An 18,339-nucleotide genomic window follows, 5' to 3' on the forward strand; every position below is an offset into this window, starting at 1 on the left:
TGGTGCGTGTGCCTAGATTTCTCGCTGGATGTTTTATTTGCAGGGAATTCATGACTTATCGTGGCCTGAATACAATTTGCATACTTTTTAAACCGGAGTTTCTTTTTGTATCAGCTCAATCTGACTGTGTTTGGGCTTCTCAGTCAGAGGAAGTGGTGAATGGGTTTCCTGCCCCTCCTCCAGAAACATACACACACACACACACGGTGAGATGTGTGTGTGCAGAGAGAGCGAGCGAGCGAGTGAGAGAGCGACGGGGAAACCAGAGAGCCGAGCGAAAGAAGGTTAGCCAGCCAGCGGCGAGTGAAGAAAATGGCGATCACGCAGGATGAATGCCTCCCCTCGTAGATGCTGCAAACGCGTTGAATTTCTTTAGCCTTACAGTCGGCTTTCCTTTCCACTCTGTTGCACTTTATACTTCAATGAGGTACGAATGTTTTCGTGCTCAGACGACCGTTTGTTTGTGTCGAGCTAGCGTAGGTAGGTAGTGAGGAGAGCGACGGCGGCTGGTGGAGATAAGTTGAGCAAACGCTGTTGTTTAGTTAGCAATGATTAAGCTGGGGTAGCTTTTCTAACTCCTGGCGTTTAGGACTTGATTTTGCGGAATTTGTAAAAACGTCGACGGAAAAAAATAAATGCTGATGTTTGCCTGTAGATGGCTAAACATTTCGTGGCGTCTCCCATGAAAATAATTTGCCTTTGTAGGCGGCTTAACCTTGTGCTAACGCTACTACTAGTAGCACTTATTAACCCTAGTTTGCCAGCTGTGCGTAAGCATTTAGTTCTATGGTATTGCTTCTGGACATCTATCCGGATGTAATTGTTAGTGAATTGAATTTCTTGAGCTAATCCTGTTTCTTACAAAAGCTTTTCCATAATTGCTACATTTGAAATACGACCGGGTAAGTTAACTAGCCGCTTCGTAGCGTTAGCTTTAGCAGCTGAGCTAATCTGACGACGCAGGTTACTCGCCGGTAACCAGGACGGGTTGTTTTACGTTTTTGCAACTTGCATATTGAGGACAGGTTTCCCCGTGACCTAAAATAAACGAAATTGGGTGGTTATAAATAATTTTGATTTGATATTGTGGGGGGGAAATGGTAAACCTGCAAAGTTGTGCTACAATCGGAACCTTTAACCCCCTCTGTCGGTGGACAGACAAAAGCAGCTGGTTAGTTAATCCAGTGTAGACCTGAGCTCTGCTGGTTTTGCAGTCGTATTCCCCTTGCTTCACAACTGCGACGACGAGACTGCAAACGACACAGTAGCATTTTATGATTTAACTTAATCGACTGTGATCTGATGCCCTGCCGGGGACGTTGTTTTGAGTTGCACTGGAAAAATACCAGGCTCGAGAGAAGCCATGTTGGTTAAGCTGCAAGTCGGGCAACAGCTGAGATAATGGCCGATCAGGACCCGAGGTGCAACTTTGACCTACAGGCGCGCACACACACACTGTGTGTTTGTCTTTTTTCACACGTTCCCCAGTGGGGCCCCAGCTTCGTGGAGTGGCGAAGGGAGGGGGGCTGGCCATGCATCGCCTTGTTATGCAGCTCGACCTGCATTTCCACATCAGCTAGTTGAAATGCTTTTCATATGATTAGTGCCAAATAGTTGTTTGAAGTTTGTGGCTTTAATTGAATAATGTTTGCAATTTCAGGGCTGGTAGACCTGGAATGGCAGTGTCCTAAGCTTGTATTTACAAGCTGTTGCTTTACTCATAATAAACAAATTGTAACACACAGAACACATATCCAGGTTAGATTTTATTGGTCGCTGGGGGTTTTATTTTATGGCTATGGCGTGCAAGTGATTAGGCTTTTCTTATCTCTCCTCTCTCTTTCATAGATTCGGAATTGGAAGCTGTTGCCACCAAAGAAACTGAAGCATCTTAACAGGTCAGTGTGGCACCTTTAGACACACTGTATTCATATTCAATTGCAGTAAAGTATATTGTAATAGCCCTGCAATAAATACTACATCATAAAGACCTTTGGATTTTGAAAGCACGGAAAATAAACGGGTGTTCTTTGAATGTGTTTTGTCAGTTTATGGTGCTGTTGAATGGTTTTATGTTGTGTGTAATACTGACTGTTTATACCCTATATAAACACATTAACGGGTGTCTCGAAACAGTGCCTGAAAATTAGGACAGTTCAAAAGCTTAACAGGAGAATTTTTGCTCCTGTTCAGGTCTGCCATTTATTTGCCCATTAAACATGTAGAGTGCTCAAGGTTAACTCATGAAAGAAGCTGAAGTAGAAATGCCCATTTATGGTTGTTGTGTTGGTCGCATTTGGACACAAACTGCGACATTGCCACAGCTTCGTACCTTTTAGACCAATTTAGATGGCGTGACTACCTGCAGCAGTATTTTGCTGAACTGTAGGTGTCACCACTCAGGCGAAATCTTCACACCAGCACTGGTATAGGAGGCGAAGTCGTGAAATTTGAAAGCAAAAAATTATTTTTCTTTTTTCCCTGAAACCCTCATCTTACCAAAATCTGTGAATCAGCATTAAAATAGCAGTGAAAACAGACACAGTGTAAACTTATGCCTTCTCCCCGACAACAATGTGACACAACATTTGAGTGGTCTTCTCTGTTATGTTAGTTAAAGTCCACTGTCTGGGTGCATGTGTAGTTGCTGTATTGTCATGTATACTTTAAGGATAACTCTATGGTCTGTTTTTAAAAAAAAAAAAAAAAAAAAAAAAATCTTCAGGCACACTCACAGACCCTCATACTCGCCGTCTGATGACAAAATTGACATCAGTCAGTGTGAACTTGCAAAATGGGAAGCATAACCAGTGCCTTAGTATCCAAAACCGCTTTTTAGGGAACATGAGACATGACATTGGTGCAAGTCAAATGGAGTTTTATTGCCAACCCAACAATATACACTTAAGTAAACAGTGGGACGAAATATCGTCTTCCTGGATCAAAGGTGCAAAACTGAAGTTATGCTAGGCCCAAGCGCCAGATTACAAATGCTGCAGCCATAGCTAATGTATCCTATTAGTCCACCTTTGCATTAGATGTACATGCAAAATGGCAAAAAAAAATTCCCTCAAAAACTTTGGTGGCGGCTTTAAATGCTACTTTCATGAAGGTTGTACCCTGTATGATCGAAAGTAGTGGGCCACCTTCAGGAACTGCTTGGTGACGAAAACCTATGCCATGAAGCTCCCAGCACTCTGTTTTTGTGCTGATGTCATTGCCAGAGGAGGTTTGGAGCTCTGAAGTTGCTCAGACGGCAGAGCATTGGTGACTTTTATGCATTCGCTGATTTTGCTCTGTAATTTTATGTGGTCTGCCGCTTAACGGCTGAGCCGCTGTGGTTTCTAGCTGGTTGCAGTGGTGACATCGTATTACAGAACCACACTTTAGAACGACCCGTTATTTTCCAAATATTTGTAAAGCCAGACTGCATGGCTAGGTGCTTGATTTTTATGTGCCTGTTGAAATGAGACTGAAAACATCTGGATTCCAAGATTAGGAGGTGTGGCCTCTTAAGTGTACTTATTGCGCGAATTGGGCTGTTTTCATGCTTGCAGTGCATCCCTGGATGTTTCTTGACACTAAAAAAGGACCTGTATATCTAAACAGACATTAATTGTCTGTTCAGACTGCTGGCCCGAAGTCTTGTGTAATGTCGGACAGAATTCACAGCAAGTGAGTGTAAATGCTTCTCTGTTCACTGACCATCACACAAGTGGTTTTAGCTTTTTCTTTTTTCTTTCTTTTTTTTTTTTTTTTTTTTTTTTTTTTTTTAGAAAGCAGCGTTTCAGTGTACAAATGCAAGGGTGCCGGTTTGTCGGCTTTCTAGTCACTTCTCTTTGGATGACAGCAGGTTGTACCTCTGTGTGGTGGGATATTAGCGGGTTGTGCGTGGGTGGGTCAGGGGGACACTGGATGGGCAGCTCCTGCTTATGCAAGCACATGCAGTTCCGTTTGAATTGAATTGGAGGGTCTGGGTTGGTCTAGGCCACATTGTGCTGAGTAAGCTTTGCTGTTTTAAAATCGCTAAACGAGAAGCCAGAGTCCAGAGTTTTGTGTGTGGAGAGGTGTTTGTGCAGCTCATTGTGCTGGTCTACATGCAGACACACAATAGAGCTGTGGACCACAACTAGTTATCAATGCATCCCAGTGGCCGTGCTTCATGTTTTCTGTTTTTTAGGTTTAAGTCTTGTTTGGGGGCATCTTGTTTTACATTTACACTGTAAATTCTCCACCCTCCACAATGGTCTCATAGCTTTGTTAGGTGGATTGTTTGGAGATGGTTGCTAAAGCTCATTGATGATGTTTCACATTTTCCCAGCAGTGAAGCATATTTTCCAGCTGTGTATGTGGGAGTGACTGCTACTGAAGGCATGGAAGTGGAAATAATTCATCCACTTAAATATAAACTCATTTGAATGAATCTACATGGACCTAAGATCCTGTTAAGCGTGTTTAAAACGGTGTCAACTTTTAACTTGACAACTGTGGAGTGTTTGTCAAGGCAGTTTTGCTTCGATGTCCTGAATGATAGCCTCAAGTTTACAGATGGTGTTTGATTTTTTTTTTCCTTCTAGAAAGAAAAGGAAGAGTATGAACAGTTGATACTTTTGAGGCACCGGTGGGGATTACATCCCTCAAGGAAAGAACAAAGACTGTGACGCACTTTCACTTTAAAGCCCCTTAGTTATGTATGAGCATAACTTGACTGAGAGAGTTTGTATACACAGACATCCCATACAAGTCTGGGATATTTATAAGTCCACCTCACTGCATTTATCCTTTTTTTTGTATTTGTAATCTTAACACAATGTGTAATTGGTTGTGAGTAGTGTTATTTCCTTTGGATCTGCTGTCTCGCTTCTCTTTATTTTTGGCTGTCTGGGTCCCTTATCCAAATTATTCTATAAATATGTTTCACTGTTGTCTAAAAGAGTTTCACAAGAGGTTTAAGAAGTGTTAAAGCAGGAGCGCTCAAAATGACTCACTGCTGAAATGGCTAAGTTTAGACTGCCATGTTTGGAATTTAATACAGCAGAGCTATAAAGTCTCATGAGGTTGCAACATTGCTACATTGTTGCTGTAGTGGTGGAAGCTCAGGTAGTTGACCATTGGACCTCTGAGCTATAAAGCCACACCTGTAGATGGTCATGAGAAGCAAAAGGACCGAAACGGAGCATTTCATGAATTTGACGCGTGCAGGCTCAGACAGGGTGGCAGCCACACAAAGCCAGTTTTACATAAACAAGCTGTTGAGCTGCATCAGTGAAGTTTGAGTCACACTAGTATAACTTGCATTGTAGGTTATTAGAAACGGGACAGTGTTTTTATAAAACCGCAGGTCTCATTGTATTTTTAGACTCACTTTGAGCTTTTAAAACCTCCTAACAAAATGCCTTAACTTAATATATTAGTTAGAAATGATCAGTTTTACTGACTTCACCTATTGCCAAAAAAGGCAAGAATTCATTTTTTCTCATTTTAAACTTATATATTTGCCTGATTAAAATGAAAAACAACCCTTAAATCTGAAACTCGCCCTCCCGTTACCAGCAGCTTGATTTAATATCATATTCCTCCCTCTCAAGTTACCGTGACCTGAAATGAACCGGCCTCATTTTGACTGCATGAAACTACAGATTTAAATCAGCTCGGCTGGAAGTGTCACACCGTCTCGCTCACAAAGCCTCTGCTGTTCTCCTGTTTGTGATGGGGACTTGCTCATTTTCATTCCCTAATTGAGTGATGGTTTTCCTGCAGGGAGCCTCCAGTGTCGAGCCTCTGTGAGAACATACTAATGCAAATTGATGCAAATGATGTCCATGTAAATTAGCCACGCGACCACCTTCTGGCTTTTGTTCTTAAGGGACAGAAGTGGGTGTGGGTGTGTGCTCGGATTCATCTCTGCTGTTTAAGGCTGCACATGCAGTCAATATTCACTGCTCCAGCTTCACTGTGTGACGACTACCATATCTCAGGATGCAGTAGTCTAAAGCTAAAATCCAATTTTTGTTCTCTTCCTCCTCAGAAATCCAGATATAGTTTGATTATTTTTAGTGTTACAGCTTTATTTGATAGCAGGCGTGAAGGAGTTCACCGTGAGGGCAAGTGGGTGGCAGCAAAATTTGTGCTTTACTGTGAAGCTTACAGGAGTAAAAGTGGCTTTCATCCTTTGAAAACAACTCAATGTAGCACTTCCTCTTATGGTTAACAGAGAAATTCATGAAAAGTAATGGAGGTTGAATAAGGACATGTAGTAAAAACCCACTTCCACTGTCTTGCGTACATTTCCGTAGTTAAATAAAACGTGTATCTGTTTTAGTTACCGAATTACAACTATTGCAGTTTTGCACATCTTTTCATCTGACTGCTACTCTTTTAATCTCTTGGCTTCCTTCCTTTGTTTTTCTCAATATGGAAAAAACGAAAAGTGTGTGCTTATTAATGGCATGAGCTCTCCAGCTTATCTTATCCACTTGAAGGAAAAAAAACAAAAAAAAAAGACCATATTTAGAGGTCAGATATTTTGGGAGAGCAGTCCTGCTTCAGCAGTCGGCTGACGTGTACGTTACAGTAAAAATTAGAGCCTTTTCTGTCTGAAATTGTTTGTGGCACAGAATGAAAATAGCTCTAAAGTGTATTTTGTGGACAAAACAAAGTAAATGTTGATCTTTTCAGACTCAAAAGAATCCTGACATTGTGGTTTTATTATAGCGTATGAAGTCCTCCAAGTCAGAACGTGTCAGACTGGCTTATTCACAGCCTTCCAGTAATTTCTTTGTTAAACAGAGTTTAAAAGAACTCCTGCAACACCTAAAATCATTGAATATTCCAGCTGTAGTTTGCATATGCTTAACTTTATAAAGATGGACCGAGGACAAAAACAACACCTGTGACTTTCTAACACGGGAGGATGGTTCTTGTGTAGCTGTCCTGATTTATTACAGTTTTACATTAACAGACTCATTAAAGGATGAAAACTGAAAGCACGTGGTCAGCATGCTGAAGCAAGGAAGAGGTGAAATTTATGACACATGAGGGTATTTTCTCAGTGGTTGTTGTGGAAGACCTCAAAATGCTACAGTTTGTGCAGTTTTGTTAAAGTCAGAAATAAGATATTTGTTTTTTCTTTTTTTCTTTTTTTTTTTTGTTAAATCCTCACTTGCCTCATGTTCTAGACTATTGGTCAAATAAAATGAACAACATATAGGAAATGTTTCTATGGTAATGTGTCAGTCTTTGAATGCAGTCTGTGTTGTCTTCGCTACGTTAATAAAACATCTTGTTCAAACTTTTTTTTTGCCTTTTTCTTTCCCCCCTCTTCTTCTGACTGCCTGTTCTTCTTTATCTCTTCTTCTGATTCGGTGACTTGTCGCGCCTCCTCCCTCTGTCAGCTGTAGCCGCCGGGGGGGATGGGCAATTGTTGGCCCATTCATAAACAGATGCTGTCTGTAGGGTCTATGTGTGCTCTCCAGGAGGGCCCCCACCATGCGCTGCCGCTGCTGCTGCTGTTGTTGTTATTGAACCTAGAGCCATCTGCTGAAGCACTTGATGGTTAAAATAAGTGGAGGAAGGAGAGGGGGAAGTGTGGGAACAGAGAGGAAGGGGTTGTGGGTGAAGCTTGGAGCAAACACAAAAAAACCCATCAAAACCCTTAGGTCAGTTAACTTGATTAGAAAAGGTTAGAGTAGACAATTGGTTTCATTTAAATGTGCTAAAAAGAAAAGTTCAGGAGAAGTCTCACATTTAGGATTTGAAATTCTGTCATGGGTAACCTTTGGTGTACAAGAGCAATACATGCCGTTCAGACTACAAGTGTAATTCCACACCAGCCTCTAAAATGCTCAACACTGTGCATGTCATGAAGATGTTATACAGATCAGATTCTGCTCCCAGCAGTAGCAGTGTTTACCACAGAATTGGTCGTAGTAGTAGCGCGGCTAGGTGCATGTGCACCCACACTATACATTAAATAACACCATATAGCCTATACATGGCAAGAGTAAATAAAGGAGCAAGAACCAGTCACCTCTCCAGTGAGTGTGTCATCATATGGAAAAGCTCCAGCGCCAACGTGTTGGACTGCATCTGGTGAAGGTAGACAGTTTGCTTTGCAGTCTCAGAAAGCTCCAGCAGAGCAGTACCAGTTTCTGCTGCAGCTTCTGGTTAGAGCGGCCCAGGCTTGCAGTAGGATGCTACAGTCAGCAACTGCAGTGTAAGACTGTGGCATTGGAATACATCCAACCATGGTACACAAGACTGGAAGGCTTTGGTGGTGGCTGGTTAGCAGTCACTGAACTATCATAAAAGTGAAGGGCTTGTCCATTGGTATTATGATTAAACATAATCATATATATATACATATAAAATTATACAAAAAAAATGAAATCACAAAATATACCTGAGTGGCCTTGACATCACTGTAAATGTGACACTTTAAAAATGGTAGATTCTCAGTTAATGGGTATTTTGGGGGGGGGGGGGTTTAAGTAAACATGGTGATTTAATGCTTTTTAAATTAGAGGCATGTGCACATTTTACATATTTCACTTTTTTAAAAATTTACAATTAAATCAGAAGCGAGGTGCCAAACTATATTGTATATCAATGCATCGGTCTTTGTGTGTGTCTGTCTTGTTTGTGTGTGCCCGTCTGTGTAAAGCGAAGGTAAAGTGCTGTGTGCTAATCTTATTATTGGATTAGACTGAAGCCTGTAGCTTTCTCCTGCGGCCTAAATGGCACACCCACCAGGACCAGTGCTGCTTAACTTAACACTCGCTGAGCTGGAAACCAGGCTGACTACAAAACTACAACACAAACTATACTAATTACAAGATGTCCCAACATCAGGGTTTCTATTTTTAGATGATCCTCTTGAAGTGATATAAAACTAAGGATGACAATTTTGTTTTTCGTACATTTGGGAACCCGGGATTATAGATTTTTGTGTAATAAAATAACCCTTTTTTGTGTTAAATAAATCATTGACAGAGAAACAATGTCTCTTGTTGTCCACAGGGAACACACCCACAGAGGGAAGAACAGTGGATGGAAGAGAGAGAGAGACGGAGAGTGTGAAAAGGAAGGAGGATAAGGTACAGGACTGGACAAAAGGTGAGGCATGGTGTCAGGGATTCTTTACATTTTTTTTTTTTTTATTGATTTCAAAATAAAAATAACCAAAACCAGCTACTGATAATTTATTTACAGTCTGGTGAATCATTCATTTGTATAAAGGATATCTGTAAAATTACGAGACACTTCCACTGAAAGTATTGCAGTTTCCCACTGCCAGGCCAATTTGTATTGATTTGATATTGCAGAAGTACGTTTCTGTGAGGACTCCTTGTGTGATTTATCAGTGCCGCTTCTTCTGAGAGCTCACATAGAGCCATTTATCTTTAGTGAGCAATGTACCATTAAAAAGAAGCAAGCTCTCTGTGCTCAATAGGCAAATTTTTCCTAAGCACCCAATGCAATTATGCATAGTATGATTGATATTGCATATCAACAGAATTCTACTTTAGGTAGTAGAAAAGGTTTACTGTAAGCTTAATAGTTTAACAACCCTGAGTGCTGCAGTTCTGTGTGGTTGTTATGAAACTGTCAGGAGATAATTAAAATAAGCAAATATCAGCTCAGACAAGATCTAACCCACTTGCTGTTCATTTCTAAAATTGTTTAAAAGTTAATAAAGTTTCAGCCTTATTTCCCCCACATTTCCCTGCCTGCTCTGGGGTTCTAAAGGTTTTTCTGTCCTTGCTGTGCAGTGCTTTACTCCAGTGACAGTGCTGGTGTACTTTGACTTGTGACGTTGGTGTGTTTTCCATTTGAATTGCTTTTAGTTTCCACTGACTCCTGTTAGTACGGGTCTACTACTGTTACAAGTGAAACTACTGTCATGACTACTGTAGGGAGGAAGTTTGATAGTGTCAGTCTCTGACCTTGACTATGTCTTTATCAGTGCGTCTCTCTCTCTCTCTCTCTCTCACTATTAGTTTTCACTCTTCTCTGCCATCCTGGATATGTAGTTCCCCCTGTTTCTTTGTATAGTAGATGCAGTACAAAAAGAATTTAGTTCAGAATTTAAGCTCTGTAATGACGTGCTCTGTAAAGGTGCCGCCACTTGTTGTTCCTAAATAAAGGCCATGCATTGATGACAAAGAGAGGGGGGGACTCACTTTGAGCACAATGCTTTGCTGTAACTGGAGTCTGTAGGAGGAATGGCCCTGACTCACCAGGTTAATCACCAAATATCAGGGGTGTAACGTTGCTGAAATGACAATATAAATGACAAGGTCTTGTGTTATAGTTTTGTGTACGTGTGTTGCGAAGCTAAATAAGGTTGTATTATATTGTAATGGTTGGGGAAAAATAGCTTGGGTAGTGCCTTTATGTAATATGCTAATTAGCCATGTGCTCATGTTGCTTGGGCTAATTGTGTGTAACCCTGTTTAGTGGTTTGACTGCGTACCTTCAGCGCTTTCCAGTTCTTATGGCAGGCTTTTTACTGCATATATTTTAAAAAAAAAAAAAAAGTGTGCCACCCACAACAGTGGTTTTGGTTTCCAAAAAAAAAAAATCACCAGTACTGTGATTAAATGTTTTTAACCAGATTTACTGAGGCTTAAATACATTTTGGTTTATTATGTAGCCAAAAATAACAGGAAAATACATATATATCTATAGGCTAACAGAGTTTTTAAATTAACTACATATGAACTAGTCGTGTTTGCATGTCTGGTGGCTCCCAAAGGCCCATTTTAACTCTGGAAAAACCCTGTGTAATAATCGACATGAAAATGTAACCAGATGCTAGTGCAGTATTGTAATTGGTATGATTAAGCCCATGATTGCTCTTTGGTATATTACAATGGCTGCTGTTGCACCAGATGGACAAAGATCCTACAGTTTCACAACACTGCAGGAGTTTAGTTTTGAGACACGAATTGGCACAAGATGACAAAGCAAGTCATGCCGAGCTTCCAGAAGACTGAAGAAAGTCTCCTCACTGCCGAGGTTCAAACATGAGCTTGAAAGGGAAAATCAAATACTGTTGACTAATTTTATGCTGTTTGTAGTGTAGATAAACCCTGGGTGTGGGTGGATATGTTAGTAAAATCACTTGGATGACTAAATTATGGACAAAATGACTGAGTCATATGCAAAACCTGAAGCTGCTGCTTTTAGTTTGCTGTTGGTCTGACCTTGGTGAGAGTGGGTGCCCCTCCAAACTCCTCCCAAAGTTGAAGTACTAGTGGTGGATTGTGACGACTGTCCTTATCTGCTTCTGCACACACTCCTGCTGCACATGGCAATCTCACACACTACATGTTGTTTTGAAAGAGAGATGGACGAACACGACTCAGTCACATCTGCACTTATTTGCTCAGTCCTTCTCATGCTCACCTCACCTCACGTCTGTCATGCTTACCTTACGCCGAATGGGGGAATTGAAGCAGGAAAGATGCAGATCGCTCGCTTGCATTCGCTGGGTCTCTAGGCTATTTACTAACAAGGGCTGTTGGGAGTTGAGAGACACTGGCATGTGCTCCCAGCACTGGCGTCATCTTGCTCGGACAAGCCCAGAGGAATTGGGAGTGTTTTGAAGAATGTTGCCACGACAACAGGGTCTTCCCTAACAGAAGAGGTTTGAGCTCCAGGAAATCTGGGAGGGTTTCACCTGAAAATGATCCCTGAACACAGATTTCAAATGGAAAATAATTTTCCAGTCTGTAATAATGCACAGTGTAGTGTTTATGTTACATCTACTGTTAAACAAGAAGATGAATGAAATTATCGTTCTGTAATCAAATCTCAGCTGGTTATGTCTGATAATGCAGAGCATGCCTGGGACACTGAACACCACTCAAAGCCCAGGAGTAATGATCTCTATCGACTCTTTTCAGCAATAGTAATTCTTAAGAGTGAAAGAGGCTTGTGCTCATATCTTAACCTCTCGTGACCTGAGCACTTGTTTGGTTTGCATTTTCATCTCTACTACATATTTGTGATTGGTTGGAACACAAATATATAAACTAATATATCTTTAAGTAGGTAGTCTTTGCTTTGGTACGTAGTTGTTGGAAACTTAAAAGTATGTCCTCGTATGGGGGACAATGGCTTTATTTTAGAGACGAACACAATAAGGTCAGCATTGCTTAATAATGTATAAGACGCAGAAAATCCAAAAATGTCATGTCCCCACATGGGGGTGCAGCGTCTCAAGGGGTTGTTGCTTCCAAAGCAAAATATCAGTTGGAGAGAGATGCATGCCCATCAGTGAGGTGGCAGATGATGTCACAGCTCGCATAGCTTCTAGTCTGTCATGCTTGATAAAAGCAAATGTCAAATGAGCTAATGATATATGATAGACACTGGCAGAATTGCTTAAGTATTGAATTGAAGTGTGCTAAAGCCTTTCAAGCATCTCAAGTTACAAACACTGTACGAAGCTATATAGTTGAATCCATCCTGCATTGTATATCTACCTGTGTGTATCTCTCCCGCCATCCTCTTAGTGCAACTATTAATATCTTAACTTTTATTTCTGTGGGGCTGTTGTGCTTTACTGGGATGCAGATGATGTTTAAAAAAATGTGTCCGCTTTTGGCAGCTAAGCACCATGCTTCAAATAGATTTGCAGTTGCATAGCAACAGCAGGACACATGAAGAGGGCCTTTAGTTAAAAGAAATGTTGAGCTGACAGTCGCTCAAGAGTCAAATTAAACGCAGAGCAGTCATCTAAAAAACTACGCGTTCAGGCTAATAATCGATTGTCTCTAACATGTCAGAAAATGCAGAACTTTGCCGATGACTTGACGTTTAGGTCTTCCAGAATTTCACAACCAGTTAAATGTTTTACATGTTACAGGAAAACATTTTATTAGTTTTAGATTTATACTATCCCATCTGCAGTTTAACGATTTGGGATTAAACAGAAGACTTCGAAATAGCATCAGACTCATTACAATGTGTTGCTTTTTAAAAAAAAAAAAAATTAAGAACAAAAGCAGGCTTTTAGATATTCAGATGTCCCTTGGCTTTTAAATTAAACTTTTAAATGTAATTGCATTAATTGGTTAATTTTGCTGAGCCTCATTGTCTCTTTCACATTGTTTAATTAGACTCTGTCTGTGAAGCAGCAAACGTGTTCACTGTGCTCGATTCATGTGCCGCTGAATTGAGGAAGTTTTTATACATGTTAGAAGCTGCAGCTGCATTCCTGGCCCATTAGCCTCAGTGACAGGCCTCTGCCTCTCAAATTTCACTTCTTACCTTTTGTTTCTCCTCCTTACCGTTGAAAAAAAATTGGTTTTCATTGTGTTATTCAGTTCTTTCTAATCCTGTATCTTGTCCCTAAACTCTCCTCCCCTCTTAACTTTCTGTCTGTAAGGTGATAGCAGTTAAGTTGATGCCAACTCCAGGGGCCCCTACAAAAGCCTTACTCAGATGGAAGCAAATGGGAACAAACTGTACTTGATGTTCTGAACAGCAGCAGTAACGAAGCTTATACACCTTGGTGATGCTGACGTTTTGTTTTTTGTTTTTCAGTAAAAATAAACCTGGGTACATTGGGGAAAAGACTATTTTAATAAGTAAAAACTGCAAGTTTAGAGAATTACTTAGCATTAAAGGGTTTGGATTTAGATCCGTGCATATATATTTATCTACAAATCTTTTAGATGTAAAGTCAGAAAGTATTACGCAACAGTGAAGGGGCCCCACCACAGTTTCCCCCAGTCTTCATTTGTAACTGGAACCAACTAAGTTTAAACCCACTGACATGGTGGTGGTTTTTTATTTTTATTAACATAACACAGACTCAGATGTTGGAATGGTTGCCAAGATGCCTGCTAATGTTACATCTGTTAAATTTGACAGTATAAACGTCGGCTGTAGCCACCATGACCTCACCCATTAAGTTCTGAAGTTGTGTTTTGAAGCCTGGAGATAAGTTTCTACTGTTGCTATCCTTGTCTTTTGAAAATGGATATGACGAAGAGGAGGGAGGGGTGGGGTGGGGGGGTCTGTGAAACCGCACACTGACCTGCTAATTTAGCAAACATACACTAGGTTAATCCTCCTCCCTGTAAACGCGCTATAGAACAGTTTTTATATAGGTATAGTTATGCCTGAATTATGCTTTAGCACGAAATGGACGCTGTGACATATGATGTATCTGGAAACCCCTCTCAACCTTAAGCTGTAAATTTCCACACCAATCGGTCGTTGCGAACTGCGCTGACCTGAAGTACAGTTGCATTTCTCGGGAGGTGCTTGTGATTTTACGTGGAAGGTTACAGCGTACGGTTAAGATGGGCTTCCAGTTAAGTTCCAGATTATAAAGTAGATTTCCTGCTGAAGGATAGTTCAACCATTAGAAACCTTGTTTCTTCTATAAACTTCTATAGCACTGGGAGTCATTTTGCAATCTCTGTCATCGCCCCCTGGTGACCATTCAAAAGAAAAGGGTTTAGCCACTTTTTACATGTGGAAGCTTCGGGCATCTTTTATACATTCTCTGGTTACATTAAGTTATCTTGAGAATTTATCCAACATTAGTCATTGCAAATATTTTAGCCTCAGCAACATAGCTGGTTTCATAACAGTGTCAGCTGTCTCAAAGAAAATGGTGACGTGCATTTCAGAAAAACACAAAGTGCTTTCATACCTTACACAGATGAGTAGGTAGGCTATGTCAGAGTATATGCAAGCGTGTGTGGACACCAAAAGCCGGGCACATGTTGGCACGCATGCACAACACCGTGGATAACCTGATGAAAAGTTGTGTAATTTATATATAAATACATTTATAAATGGATATATAGATAAAATATTGTTCTAGTAGCTCAGTCAGTGATGTTCAATGTCTATTGTCATTAATTTGGATTTCACTGCCTTATAAGGATATAAATGTTTTTCCCTGCATACCTGCTTTGAAGCAGATGCTTCGGAGTTGACAGAGGTCTTTCCATGTAGGAAGGTTGAGCCAAGACTGAGGGAAGTAAACAGCTCAGTTTGCTGGAAGGATCTTGCCCTTTGAGTGCCGTGGCTGCCGGAGGGAGCAGGTCTATTCCACAGTAAAGGCTCTGTATTTCTGCTCTGTCTTGTTTTGTTTAACTTTGTTCTCTCTTTTGGATAGCGCTCTCTCTTTAAAATATTTTTGTGTCACTTTCCTGGGAAAGGAGAAGGGAAAGAGTTTTGGTAATCATGATATCATTGTTATATGTGTTTTTGATTGGTTCCAGAGGGTGCTTAAGCAGCTTCTGGCAGGGTGTCTAGATGCTGGCTGTGTGCCCAGTTTAAACTAGTGAGCTGAGAGTTAATAAAGGTGGGATTAAGCCTCTAAGTGTTTCTGGTCAGTGTGTTGTCTCAGACCACTGGTTGCTGGTCTGGTTGAGTCTTTTTCCTGGTGTGAATTGCTGTAGGATGCATCTTATTTGAGGTTATTCTCGCCACAAAAAGCACCCCAGCTGCCATTGAACATTTAAATTGTAAAAATGTATTTCCATTGCTTCATTTTTGCCAGCGCATTTGCTCATGTGCACACATGGGTTTGTTTGTTCTTTTATCATGTTGGCTTGTGAACAGACTGGTTGCTATTTGAACTGGAGATTTATAAATAGACCCGTATACTGCTTGCAGCAGGCAGAAAGCTAACGCACTCTATCCTGCACCAAGAAAAAGGTCAGGAGACACGCACACACACTTTACTTATTCCTGTCAAATGCACTGGGCCTATGTCCCACTCCCCTTTGTTGATTTGTGGCTTTATTTTTATCCCCATATCTCAATGTCTAGTGTTGTATTTGTCCCTTTACTCGTCCTTTTGCTTTGCTCAAGGTAAGAGGTTTTCCTTGCCTTGGTGTCCTAGTGCATAGCTGCTTTAAGCTGGTTGTATAACCCTAATCTAGTCTTCCCTGTAGATGTTCACCCTACCCCGCCCTTCACCAAGAGAAGCTGCGTGTGTGTGTCTGCTTATTGGTAGTGGATTTCTGACTAACCTGGCTGACTCCACCTGCTCCATAGTCTCTCGACAGGAGAAAGGAAAAGGATAATGCCATCTTCATATGTTAGTGACACAGAACCAGAACAAAGTAGTCTTCATTCAATCCCTTAAGTAAATACAGTGGCTCAGGGAAAGTGGTAGCCACCATGTTTCCTCTACAGCTGTGCTCGACCAAAACGATACCTCTCGAGGCGGTGACTGAGGGAGAATAGTGGATTTCTGGTAGTTATCATGTGCCTTAAGCACGTTGTGGTTTAGTGGTTGGTAGACATGGGAATATGGGAATTGAGAACAGGTTCTTGTAGAAAACCGGTTCCCAGAAAATAGCGATGTAGTCTAGAGATATGGGCACTTATTTTTATTGCACAAAAGGACAAGATAAATGATGGAGTGGAAAACTGCATCCCGGACAGAAACGACCGCATTATGCTGCTAACACAAGTTTTGTTCTTTGAAAGCATCTGCCAAGCGTGCTAACACTAAGCTAGCCAAAAACCCAGAGAAAGATCTTAGAGATGTCTTCATTAGGGATTTTTGTTGGGGGGTGTGTGTGTGGGGTGGGGGGGGGGAGCCTCAGGTTTATATTGTAAAATGGTGAATATGAGACAGTGTGTTTCTGTTATTTTACAGAGTAACGTTAAAGTAATGTAACGAGTAGCATAACTAATTGCTTTTGCCTGGGAGTAAATAAATAACAAACTTTTTACTTTAAAGAAAAGTGTTCTGTGTAATGTGTAAAAATTACTTTTTTGAGTAATGACTCCATCACTGATCACAACAAAGAGAAATAGCTCAACAAACATTTGACCCACAACATGCAATTAACGTGCATGAATTTCTTTATTGCTGCTTAGCAATGGTGGTTACTCTCAAAAAGGAGCCAATGACAATCCAATGGCAATCAAAAATAGATATAATGAAACTGGAATGACTAATTTATCAATATTAATATATTGATAATCAATTCCCATCCCTACCAGTTGCTGACTGAGTCTCTTTGAAATGATTTAAAATGGATATATCCTGTAGCATTCACACATTTTTCTCTCTCCTCTTCTCTCTTTCTGTTCCTGCAGTGCCAGAGCATACCAAGTCAAGACAGAGTCCTTATTCTACTCCACCTCCCCCCTTTTCCCCTCCCCACACATAGCATACACGCACACACGTACAGTCCTCAGCGATGCCAAGGGGGGCTGATCAGCCTGCTGCCCGCTCTGACAAGCCCTGCCTCTTCACCTCAGACCCTTGAGGCTGTGCTCTCTGAGCTCTGACGTTTGACCTCCCCTGTTTCGACCTGGGATCCAGAGGTCACCTGTTCTCCAGTCAGCCCGGGGACGCCCTCCTGCCCAGCCAGGTGTCACAGCCACCAGCGGCACTTATAGGTAACCTGTGAAGAGAAGGAAAAGGGAGCAGATGTCACTTGCTTAACAGACATAAGTGCCTTGTCTCTCTTAAATAAAGCAAGAAAACGATTATGCTGTTATATTTAAATGGCTCCTGATGTCTTAGCTCTTGTTCTGCCAAAATGAGGATTTGTGAAACAAAGGCTGTAATTGATTCAGTGGCGGCTGTCCTCATCTGCATCCAATGATGATTCATTTCTAAAAATTGGTTATAATCCAACAAAAATGTATGTTATAAGATTATTTGGTGCTATTTAGAGATCGTCAGTCATTCTGTTACCAGCACTAAAAGAAAAACATCCTGAGTATTATTTTAAAAACCAACTTATTTTCTTATCTTTGCTAAGACCCTGAATGGGGAGTTTTAATTGGTTTTTAATTCCTTTGAGCTGGATAACCACCTTTACCTGCTAACTTAGATTCAGAAAACAGCATCTGACCACTAATCCTTCTGCACTCGTCTTACTTTAAGCTCTTACTTTTACACTCTGTTTTCTTTTCCCTTTGCTTGCCTCTTCACTTTTTGTTTGCCATGACTGTTTCTAACATTTTCTCTGCTCTGTTTTCTGCCCCTCAGCCTTTTTGACAGTCTTTCCTCTCTGTTTCCAGGCATGGCTCCCATTCGGGACTCCGTCAGCCACTCCCCTAATCAAACAGGTGACTACACATGGTCTTCTTTGATACTCAGTCTTCTGCAATTCAGTCCTCCAAGTATCTTCTTTAGTCTCTGAGCAGTCATCAGATGAGTTAGACTCAGTCTGACTTGACCTTGGCTGATAATTTTATTTCTGACATACGAGAGACAGAGAGGGAGATGAATGAGAGAGAAGGTGGGTGTCAAAGGGTGGAAAAGAAGACTTGGCAAGCAAACGCGATAAGCAGTGAGAGCTGGCAACCATTTTATGTGTGAGAGACTTTTAAGTT

The 18,339-nt window shown here is 41.0% G+C and overlaps 1 protein-coding gene and 1 long non-coding RNA gene across 9 annotated transcripts in view; one reads left to right on the forward strand and one right to left on the reverse strand.

Annotated features, from left to right (window-relative positions):
• The first annotated feature begins 218 nt into the window (after positions 1 to 218).
• Positions 219 to 18,339, forward strand: part of LOC116311414 (trinucleotide repeat-containing gene 6A protein) — a 33,855-nt gene continuing 15,734 nt past the window's right edge. For 2 of the 7 annotated variants that reach the window (XM_039610873.1, XM_031728524.2), the window contains exons 1-5: positions 219 to 427; positions 1,849 to 1,898; positions 9,019 to 9,114; positions 17,089 to 17,394; positions 18,025 to 18,072. In XM_039610873.1, coding sequence (XP_039466807.1) covers positions 18,027 to 18,072 — 46 coding nt within the window. In that variant the 5' untranslated portion in view covers positions 219 to 427; positions 1,849 to 1,898; positions 9,019 to 9,114; positions 17,089 to 17,394; positions 18,025 to 18,026. Of the gene's footprint in view, positions 428 to 783; positions 1,759 to 1,848; positions 1,899 to 9,018; positions 9,115 to 11,522; positions 11,651 to 17,088; positions 17,395 to 18,024; positions 18,073 to 18,339 lie in introns of those variants that run through there. The other 5 variants (XM_039610874.1, XM_039610875.1, XM_039610877.1 and 2 more) reach the window with 5 other exon arrangements.
• LOC120439800 lies at positions 2,862 to 16,528 on the reverse strand. 2 transcript variants are annotated; one of them, XR_005612778.1, is made up of 5 exons: positions 14,675 to 16,528; positions 11,435 to 11,696; positions 11,208 to 11,327; positions 8,030 to 8,088; positions 2,862 to 7,620 (listed from the first exon to the last, which is right to left on the reverse strand). It is a non-coding gene; the product is annotated as an uncharacterized LOC120439800 (long non-coding RNA). The 2 variants fall into 2 exon arrangements; XR_005612779.1 differs by lacking the exon at positions 8,030 to 8,088 and having other exon boundaries at positions 2,862 to 7,547.

The sequence above is a fragment of the Oreochromis aureus genome, linkage group 4 (genome assembly GCF_013358895.1).
Source record: "Oreochromis aureus strain Israel breed Guangdong linkage group 4, ZZ_aureus, whole genome shotgun sequence".
Lineage (NCBI taxonomy): Eukaryota > Metazoa > Chordata > Actinopteri > Cichliformes > Cichlidae > Oreochromis > Oreochromis aureus.